General features: G+C 36.3%; 1 protein-coding gene across 1 annotated transcript in view; it reads left to right on the forward strand.

Annotated features, from left to right (window-relative positions):
* The window catches only part of ZBTB11 (zinc finger and BTB domain containing 11), a 32593-nt gene extending 23489 nt beyond the window's left edge, over window positions 1-9104 (forward strand). Inside the window, exons 7-11 of the mRNA XM_045851208.1 lie at window positions 919-1063; window positions 2470-2587; window positions 5933-6091; window positions 6194-6369; window positions 6910-9104. Of these exons, the coding sequence (XP_045707164.1) occupies window positions 919-1063; window positions 2470-2587; window positions 5933-6091; window positions 6194-6369; window positions 6910-7433 (1122 nt within the window). The 3' untranslated portion in view covers window positions 7434-9104. The remainder of the gene's footprint in view (window positions 1-918; window positions 1064-2469; window positions 2588-5932; window positions 6092-6193; window positions 6370-6909) is intronic.
* The last annotated feature ends 1307 nt before the right edge of the window (window positions 9105-10411 follow it).

The following is a 10411-nucleotide window of genomic DNA, read 5'->3' on the forward strand; positions in this document are numbered from 1 at the left end:
ACTGGGTAAGAATCATCCCAGTCATCCCTTAACCTTCAGCAGGACTGACCTGGATGCAAAAGGAAGCCAGGGCTTTAAACAAATCTCCTTAGTAAAAATCCTGCCTAAGTTATGTATTCTTTAGAGCTAAGGACTAAGGGTACCTAAATGCCAAAATACGACTCCTCAGTAAAGAATCCTGTGATTAGCCAACTTTGAGCTATTCTCTTTCTCTCATTTGTTTTGTTTTGTTTGTTTTTGTTATGTGAGAATAGAACATGAGAGAATGGATTAGATCCTCATGTACCCTTCATCCAGATGCAATAGTTGTCAACATAGGGTCAGCTGTCACTCACTGCCCTATTGCCTCCCCTCAATAATTTTGAAGCCAAACCCTAAGTATCATTTTATTCATAAATTTAAAAACTAAGTATTAATTGGGCCTTTGGTCTTCTAGTGTGGCACTGCTCAAAATATATGGTCTAAGGAAGATAAGTACAGAAATGGAGAATAAGCATTTAGAAACAATTGTGTAAATTTGACATTATTGTGACATTTTTATTGTGTTTAACAAAAATCTCTAATGGATTGAGGGCAGAAAAATAGGGTTCTACAACACAGAGAGTGTGAGAAGCACTGTTTTAGTTGGTATAGCAAGAAATAAGTATATTTTTTTATTGAGTTCTAGTGTCTTTTAATATATAAGGTGTACTGTGTGCCAGTCTCACAAAGACAGCATGAGGGTTTTTTTGTAAGAAAAATAGCAATATTTGATCAACCAGTTAATACCTTTGGCATTTGTTTCAACTTTCACTTTGTTATTTTGTTTATAATTTAAGTTTTTTATTGAAAATGGCATATAGGTTTCTCCGTCTTCATTCAGAAACAGCTCCTATCTCCTTTTCTGTTTTACTGGTTTAAACACCTGTGCTGTCTTAGGTCTGTGGAAAGACTTTCATCTACAAGCATGGTCTAAAATTACACCAGAGTCTCCATCAATCACAGAAGCAGTTCCAGTGTGAACTGTGTGTTAAGTCATTTGTTACCAAACGGAGTCTTCAAGAACATATGAGTATTCACACAGGTAATGAGAAGTTTATATTGATGTAATTACAGGGTGGGGCAAAAGTAGGTTTACAAGTGTGACTACCCAAAACAGAATTTATTCTTGTATTAAAAATTGTATTATAAGCCCTGGCTGGGGTCAGTTAGTGGATTGAGCGCAGGCTACAAACCAAAGGCTTGCTAGTTTGATTCCCATTAGGGCACATGCCTGGGTTGCAGCCAGGTCCCCAGTACAGGTCGAGTGAGAGGCAACCACACATTGCTATTTCTCTCCTTTTCTTCCCCTCTCTCTAAAAATGAATAAATAAAATCTTTAAAAATTCGTATTATTATTTTTTCATTACTTTGATTTTTTAAAATATATTTTATTGATTATGCTATTACAGTTGTCCCATTTTCCCCCTTCACTCCCCTCCACCCTGCACATCCTCTCCCACCCACATTCCCCCCTTTAATTCATGTCCATGGGTCATACATGTAAGTTCTTTGGCTTCTACATTTCCTATACTATTCTTACCCTCCCCCTGTCTATTTTCTACCTACCATCTATGCTGCTTATTCTCTATACATCTTCCTCCTCTCTCCTCCTCCCCTGTTGATAATCCTCCATGTGATCTCCATTTCTGTGTTTCTGTTCCTGTTCTAGTTATTTGTTTAGTTTGCTTTTGTTTTTGTTTTAGGCGCGGTTGTTAATAATCGTGAGTTTGCTGTCATTTTACTGTTAATTGTATTATTTTTTATGTGAATAACTGTAAACCTACTTTTGCCCCACTCTGTACATAATATATACTAATAATTTACTATTATATTGATTTGTGATTATTTCAGGAATTTTATTAATGTACTGGTGGCTATATGTGCAGTTTGTTTTATTAATGAGAATAAAGTTAAAAGGTGTTCTTAAATCTAGTTTTAGATTATTTATGTAAAAGTATTCATTGTCTCCCTCAGTATAGAAAAATGTGTACTGAATATTAAGTTATGTATAATTTAGTTTGAGGCACCTAAAGAAATGGTCATGGTTTTAAAAAGTTAAACAGTAGGCATATGTAACTGTTAACATGATATGTGGCTTTTACTTTTATTAAAATTTTTATTTCACACATACTTATTTTCAAATACTCAAAGCAGTTATATGAAAATGGCCGATGGGTAGGTATCTGCTGTAGATCTTGTATTCAACTCTTACTATTATAATCCAGTTGATTATGCAAGTGTATCACAGTCTTTGGGTAGTAGTAGCTTTGTTTGCACTATAGTTAAGATCAAATAGGGATTTTGACATGGTTTCTTGTTATTAGAAGGGGCTGCCAAATGTTATAGCTTCCATGTCCCTTTGATAAAATAGCAATATGAAATACGACAAAATATTCTATTGGAAAAGTACCTGATTGCTGGATTTGTGACATGGTTTTATTTTTATAGGAGAGTCTAAGTACCACTGCTCAGTTTGTGGTAAGTCTTTTCACAGGGGTTCTGGACTCAGTAAGCACCTAAAGAAACACCAGCCAAAGCCTGAGGTTCGAGGCTATCATTGTACTCAGTAAGTATTTAATATGTGAAACATTCATTTGATTTCCTTATGTTTGTACTACGTTTGTTTGAAAGTTGTTTTCAAAAGAAAATATTTGAGGAGACTATAGTTGATAACTTAACACTGTATTGTATAGTTGCAATTTGCTAAGAGAGTAAAACCTAAATGTTCACACACACACATATCTGAGGAGACGGATGTGTTAACTGGATGGAGGGAATCCTTTTATGAATCATCATCATGTACACTTCAAATATCTTTAAGTTTTATTTTTCAGTTATACCTCAATAAAGCTGGGGGGAGGGTTGGGGGAATACTTGAAAATAATATTAAACTGCTATTTGTTTATTCTTGATTTTTTTAATCACTTTTTTCTCCTAGATGTTTCTATTTATGATTTTTAGATAGAAATCACATATTGTACATATCACTCATGTAAAAGGATTTAGGCCTGCTGCCTGGCCCAGCTACACTTGGAGGTGGGGAGGCACACTGCTTCTGTCCACAAAGCCAGGGTGCTCCGGGGTCTTTCACCTCCTGCCATGGCCTCAGACCCCTTCCTGCATGCCTCCCACCCCCAACTCCCTCATGTCTGAGCTGTACTGCATGGATGCCTAACTCCTCTGGAAGGCTAATGAGACAGAGTCTTCCTCTCTTGGTTTCAAAAGGCCTCCTGGCATCCGGCATCGGGGTCATCTCCTTCATGCAGAGTAACATGGGTCAGGAAGCTGCCTATGGTTTCTCCCTGCTGGGTAGCCTGTGCCCAGTATAGGGTGGTGCACCTCCTACATGGTGGGCCTGGAAGCACTGCAGGGGCCCATGCAGCTCTTGCTAGGGGTACGACCATGGGTATGGGCGCCACGCCGGCTGCTGGCCTGCTCTAGGCCTGTGCTGTCCCCCTCTATATGGGTAAACTGGAGCCGGATGTGGAACTGGTACCCAAAGATAATGGGACGGCTGCCACCAGAGTGAGCAGCAGGGCCACGGAGAATGGCCAGGTGCTGGACAGCCTGGGTCCAAGGACCAGGACATTAAAACCTGACCCTTCCTTTGCAAAATAAATAAATAAATAAATGAAAATATTTAAAGAGACTCTTCAAATCTGTTGTTACCCAGGGATGGAGACTGTAGGAAAGAATGATCCCTGGTGCTGGCCACAGTTTCTTCCTAGGCAGTTTCTCTGAAGTGCTGGGCCCTCTGCTAGTTTCTCTGTTCTTCAGACTCCTTTTCTTTCTCCCTCTTTTGATTGTCCAAAGCCTCTTGAAATCAGTTTTTTGATCATGTAACATAAAATTCATTATTTTAAAGTGTGTCATTCAGTGGCTTTTAGTACATTCACAGTGTTGTGCAAACATTACCACTTTCTAGTTCCAGAATGCCTTCAACACTCAAGCAGTTTACAGCTGTGCCTTGGCTTTCTCTTCCTGTTTGTGCAGAGTCAGCCAGAAGGGAGAGCTTAGGGCTTTTTCAGGTCTTCTGAGCATGTGCCCAACCCTGAGTAAGTGTGTGGACTTGTAGACTCCTGGGAGTATGTGAGAGTTTTTCAAAGCCCCTATTCCTCAAAGCATTTTATTCCCCAGCCTTTCTTCCTAAGCTTTAGTTTGTATGTTGTCTGTACTAAATTATTATTCCTTGCCCAGGTGGCAGTGGCTAATACATTTGCTTTTAAATATTTTTACCAAACTCCTCTTTTCTCCTAATCCTTCGCCCTAGGAGAGTTAGGAAAATAAAAGCAAGCTCTTTGAGGAGATCTTGAGAAAAGTCACCAGACAGGTCAAAACATATACTGGGTTTGCTGAAAAGTCCATTTAGTTTTTTCTGTAAACTAGAAGACATTTTCATTTTCACCAATAACTTCATTGATTTGGATATTTTGAGTAAATTGGCTGTCTCCCGTGTGGTATAATATTGATTGTTCTCAATTAATGTCTTGATTCGAGAACTATCAACTTCAATTGGTCTACCCAAATGTGGAGCATTGTCCAGCAAGAAAACTCCAGCACAAAACTTCACAAACCACTTTTGATGTGTTCTTTCAGTCACAGCACTTTCTTCATACACTGCATAAATCTTTTGCGTTCCAGTTGCATTTTTACCTTTCTTGAAACAGTAAAGCATAATATGCCGAGAATGTGTATTTTCTTCCATCTTCAGTATTAAAATGACTACACAAAAGATTCACTGATTTTGATGTTTTTTTAATGCAAACTGATATGACAGCTGTTACAATACAGTCTAACAAAATTGTTTTTGAATGAAGCTAAAAACAACTAAGCGCTATTAGAGCTATCTTATGGGGAAAAAATCAAATGAACTCTTTTTGGCCAAGCCAATACAACCACTGTTCTTTGAGATTAAGTTCCTCTGGCCCTAGTAACCCAGAGCGGTATGTAGTCTTGTCCTCATGGCTGTTGCTGAGCTGAGGAGTAGGGGATGCAGCCAGGATAAGTTCAAGTGCCACAAAGTTTTCTTACTGAGATTCAACTACTTTTTTTCTTGATTACATGTTTGCCTAGTTACTGTAAATGTAATTATTTCCCATAGTTCCAATAAAATTGATTCTGACAGTTTCTGCCAATTTATCCACTGTTTTTGTGTAGAAATGGGCTTTAGGAGTTTCTTACTCTTACATATTGGCTGATATCACCCAAATCAGTTTTATTTTTAAATAAAGATAGTTCATTATTAATATATTTTTACTTATAAGTGAAAAAAAAACAACTCTAAACTGGCTTGAAAGAAAGGTGTAAAGTATAGGATTCTGAATGGTTTAAACTGCATTCAGATTCATTAACATTTGGTGTCTCTGAGGCCCCATGTGGACAAGGCAGGGGCAATGTTTTTAGCCTCATATTCTCTCAACTCCCAAAGTGTTGAGCCGCTTTTCTGGTATTTCCTGTAAAAGCCCTGAGGTTTTTACTCTGATTGGATCTGAGTGTCATGTGGTCATCCCTGAATCAATCACTATGGCCAAGGGGATGCTATGTTCTGATTGACTTAGGCCTGAGGACGTTGCTCCATCTGTATGGGCAAGGATAAGGAAGGCTTACTCCCAACATCTAGACAGAGAATGAGAGATGGTTAAAAAAGGGGATCAGATGGGACTGATGAGGAGACAAAGTAAGTGTCCTGTGTAGTAACCTTTGAGAGATCCGCATGATTCTTTCCAGAATGTTTCTAGTGTCTAGGGCCAAAAGAACTTAACACCCTGCAGCCTAATTGCAAGATTGAAATACTAGTAAATTCTTTTGTTTTAAATTGAGACCTAGAAACCCAAGAATATACTGAATTTTTGAAAACTTGTTTTAAAAGAATAAGATCATCCAGTTGGGTGATTGGATTTTATTATTGCAGATGTGAAAAAAGTTTCTTTGAAGCTAGAGATCTTCGCCAGCACATGAACAAACATCTTGGTGTGAAGCCATTCCAGTGCCAATTTTGTGATAAGTGCTATAGTTGGAAGAAAGATTGGTATTCCCATGTGAAGTCTCATTCTGTCACTGAGCCTTACCGGTGGGTAAATTCGAGGAGGATCTGAACTTAATTGAGATGTATATGTACTTGGATTATTTCTTACAGATACTGATGCTTTTAGGTTTTTTCTTCCTATTTTAGATGTAATATATGTGGTAAAGAATTTTATGAAAAAGCATTGTTCAGAAGGCATGTAAAGAAAGCTACCCATGGGAAAAAAGGAAGAGCAAAGCAAAACCTGGAACGGGTATGTGAACGATGTGGAAGAAAATTCACTCAACTGAGAGAGTATAGGAGACACATGAATAATCATGAAGGTAACTTTACTTAATATCATATAATATAGCTTTATATTATAGATAAATACATGGAGAATAAAAGCCAATCCAATAGTGATCTCCCTTTATCAGCCCCCTTGCTTATTACTTCACCCTCCTTGATCGATGTATTCCATATCAAAGATTTTTTCAAGGGTAGAGGTGATTCTGAACCTGCGTACTTGACTTAGTGAGCTTAATATTCTCTATCAACATTTTTTATGGACTACTTGGAGCCTGTTTTCTTATCCTAGGATTATAGGAATACTGTGAAGGTTAAGTGAGACCATGCACAGAAACTCAGAATTGCCCCTCAGAAACTTCTATTGGGCACATCTTTAGAGGGACTGTGGTGCAAAATCTGGTTTATTCTAAGGTAAACCATTAGGTCCTAAATAAAAGATTGCTATAGTCAAGGTAGAAAGGGCTATGAGCTACTGTATTTAAAGAGAAGCATTGCTTACCAGGCAACTTGAATATATTTTGATACTTGCACCTCACCACACACACCTCTCTTTTTCTTCTTCCTTTTTTTAATAGGAGTTAAGCCATTTGAGTGCTTAACATGTGGAGTAGCTTGGGCTGATGCCCGATCTCTAAAACGCCACGTCAGAACACATACTGGTGAACGGCCCTATGTCTGTCCTGTATGTAGTGAGGCCTACATAGATGCTCGAACACTCCGAAAACATATGACTAAATTTCACAGAGATTATGTGCCTTGCAAAATTATGCTGGAAAAAGATACTCTTCAGTTTCATAACCAAGGAACTCAAGTGGAGCATGCTGTTAGCATCTTAACAGCAGACATGCATGAACAAGAAAGCAGTGGTCCTCAAGAACTTGAGACTGTGGTAGTGACAGGGGAAACTATGGAAGCTCTTGAAGCTGTTGCAGCTACTGAAGAGTATCCTTCCGTATCTACACTTTCTGACCAAAGTATTATGCAAGTGGTTAATTATGTGTTGGCACAACAGCAAGGACAGAAATTATCCGAAGTTGCAGAAGCTATTCAAACTGTTGAAGTAGAGGTGGCACATATTTCAGAAGCAGAAGGACTGTAGTAATGGAGATTTTAAAAAGTGACATCTCATGTACACTGAGCTCACAGAATGTTTGTTTACAATGCTATGTATGTGGACTCTTTGTGTAGAGTTTGTATATCAAGACTCTGGGCTGTTTGATGATGTTTTAACATTTCTTAATGGTTTGGCCTACAGTCCATTTACTGTAAAGAGATTGAAAACAAATCTGTTTGGTGGCAGTGGTTTATCATGGTATACTTTTTATGAATTAATGTTTGTAGAAGACCGTACTAAATGAAAAATTGTACAGTTTCATTTATATTTTGACATTATTATACACTTTGAGTTTAAAAGGCTGTACCAGTCGACTTTTCTTTTCATTTGCCCTTTTTATGGACCTAAAAAATTCTAATATAAAGCATTTTAGTAGGATGCATAGGTACATTACATTTTTTAAATGGCTTCAAATCTGTGGTTCTTGACTTTACTATTTATTTTAAGTCCTTATAAGTCAGGGATTCTTTATTTTATTTTAATGCACTTAATGAGTTACATGTTGTAATCAAGTTTGCACAATATACTTATCTATATAGGAAACCCTTAAGTGAATAGCTGATTTTAAATATGCCATTAAAATGCATGAAATGCCTACTAAAGCCTTACTGTACTATCTCTTCAAGGCAAGGAAATAGACCATACACAAAGAACACTTTTTATTAAGCACTGTTGATGAGAAATTTCTCCTTGATAACATAGGGCAATACATGGGCGGATGGGGGTGGAAAGAATCTCTGTCTTTTGCTGAAAAAGTAACAAAACTAGGTTTGGTATATTCACAGCTTTTGTATCATGTTTTCTTAAATTGTGTTTTTGTTTTGCTTTTTTGTATCATGTTTAATTGTTCATTTTGTTGAAAAACTGCAGTTTAGAAATAGGATAATATAGATATCTACAGTGGTCCTGTGGATATCATATAATTGTACAAGTTATTTCAGAATATTAAAAAGTCTTCAACTCATCCCTCATTATAGTATACTACTTAAATTAATTATGATCCATCAAATTGTTGAAAGTAAATTATTTTAAAGAGTTACCTGAGAATTAAATTATATTAATTAGTGTGTTTGATTTTTAAATTCCCACCTCCTTAAGCTATCTAATTTTTTGACTTTCAGAATAACCATAGGGATATGTCACATTTCTCTCCTCTGGGAAACTATCATTAGAGCTATAATTGTTAAAATTAAACTTTTAAGTATTAAAAAGTATTATAAGGTATAAAATTAGGATGTAAGCATATTACATGTAAATCATTCCTAAAGCACAAGAGAATAATGTGCCTTGATGTACATATATCACTAAGATACTTTATTCCAGTTTACTTTAAAAAATGGCTTAATAGATAAAGAATAAATGTGATGCCATGCATGCATTATACTTGCATATATAATATTTTCATTTGTAAATTTCCCATTATTTCAATAGCTGTGTGGCTGACTTCCACTTTTAAGTGAATTGACATACAGTATATAACTCTATAATGGCTGTTTGTTTATTGTATCTTTCAGTTAGTGAAAATGTATAATATTTCAACCTGACTAAAATAGGGAATTATGTCTGTTATGTTCCACCCTCACCATTGTTATTGGATTTAGTTACTTGTATAAGGCCATTAATGTATGTTATAAATATGTAAATAAAAGATGTTGAACCTTGTTTAAAAGTGTAATTTTGGAGTTGAGCTGGTCACTATTTTAATTCATAAATAAATTGCTGTTATTCTGTTTTTAAAGGAAAAGGGCACTGAACACATTAAAAAATAACCATTGTGGTAACACATAATACTATTTAAACTTACTACTTTTAAACATAATCTAACCACAAAATTTAAAGTAGTGATTAATTGCCAACTTTGGATAATTTAAATGTATAGAATTAAATAAATTACAAGTAGAAGCAAGTGTTAAGTTAAAAAATTCAGTTTTATATTGCCATGAGGGAAACGTTTGTAATTTATACAAATTTATTTTTATTTATTTTATAATTACATTTCATTGATTATGCTATTACGGTTGTCCCAATTTTTCCTCTTTTGCCCCCATCCACCCAGCATCTCCCACTCCCTTAGGCATTCCCCACACCATTGTTCATGTCCATGGTCATGCATAGGTTCTTTGACTACTCCATTTCCTTTACTGTACTTTATATCCCCATGGCTGTTCTGTAACTACCTATTTGTACTTCTTAAACCACTCACTTCTTTACTCATTCCCCCCCATACCTACCTCCCATCTGGCAGCTATCAAAATGCTCTCTGTATCCATGATTCTGCCTCTGTTCTTGTTTGCTTAGCGTGTTTTTTAGATTCAGTTGCTGATAGATAGGTATTTATTGTTCATAGTTTTGATCTTTTTCTTAAGTCCCTTTAGCATTTCATAAATAATGGTTTGCTGATGATGAATTCCTTTAGTTTTTCTTGTCTGGGAAGTTCTTTATCTGCCCTTTAATTCTAAACAACGGCTTTGCTGGTTAGAGCAATATTGGCTGTAGGTCTTGCTTTTCATGATTTTAAATATTTCTTGCCAGTCCCTTCTAGCCTGCAAAGTTTCTTTTGAAAAATCAGCTGACAGTCTTACGGAAACTCCCCTGTAGGTAACTTAACTGCTTTTCTGTTGCTGTTGTTAAGATTCCCTCTTTATCTTTAACCTTGGGTGTTTTGACTATGATGTGTCTTGGAGTGGGCCTCTTTCGGTCCATCTTGTTTGGGACTCTGTGCTTCCTGGACTTCCATGTCTATTTCCTTCACCAAATTAGGGATGTTTTCTTTTTTTTTTTTTTTCCTTTTTTTTTCAAATAGATTTGCAAATTCTTGCTCTTTCTCCTCTTCTTCTGGCACTCCTGTGATGCGAATATTGAATCATTTGAAGTTGTCCCACAGGTTGCTTACACTATTCTTGGGGGTTTTGGATTATTTTTTCTTCTTCTTGTTCTGATTTGTGATTTTTTGGTTTCTTATG

The sequence above is a fragment of the Phyllostomus hastatus genome, unplaced genomic scaffold (assembly GCF_019186645.2).
Source record: "Phyllostomus hastatus isolate PE091 unplaced genomic scaffold, TTU_PhHast_1.1 phas_contig_86, whole genome shotgun sequence".
Classification (NCBI taxonomy): domain Eukaryota; kingdom Metazoa; phylum Chordata; class Mammalia; order Chiroptera; family Phyllostomidae; genus Phyllostomus; species Phyllostomus hastatus.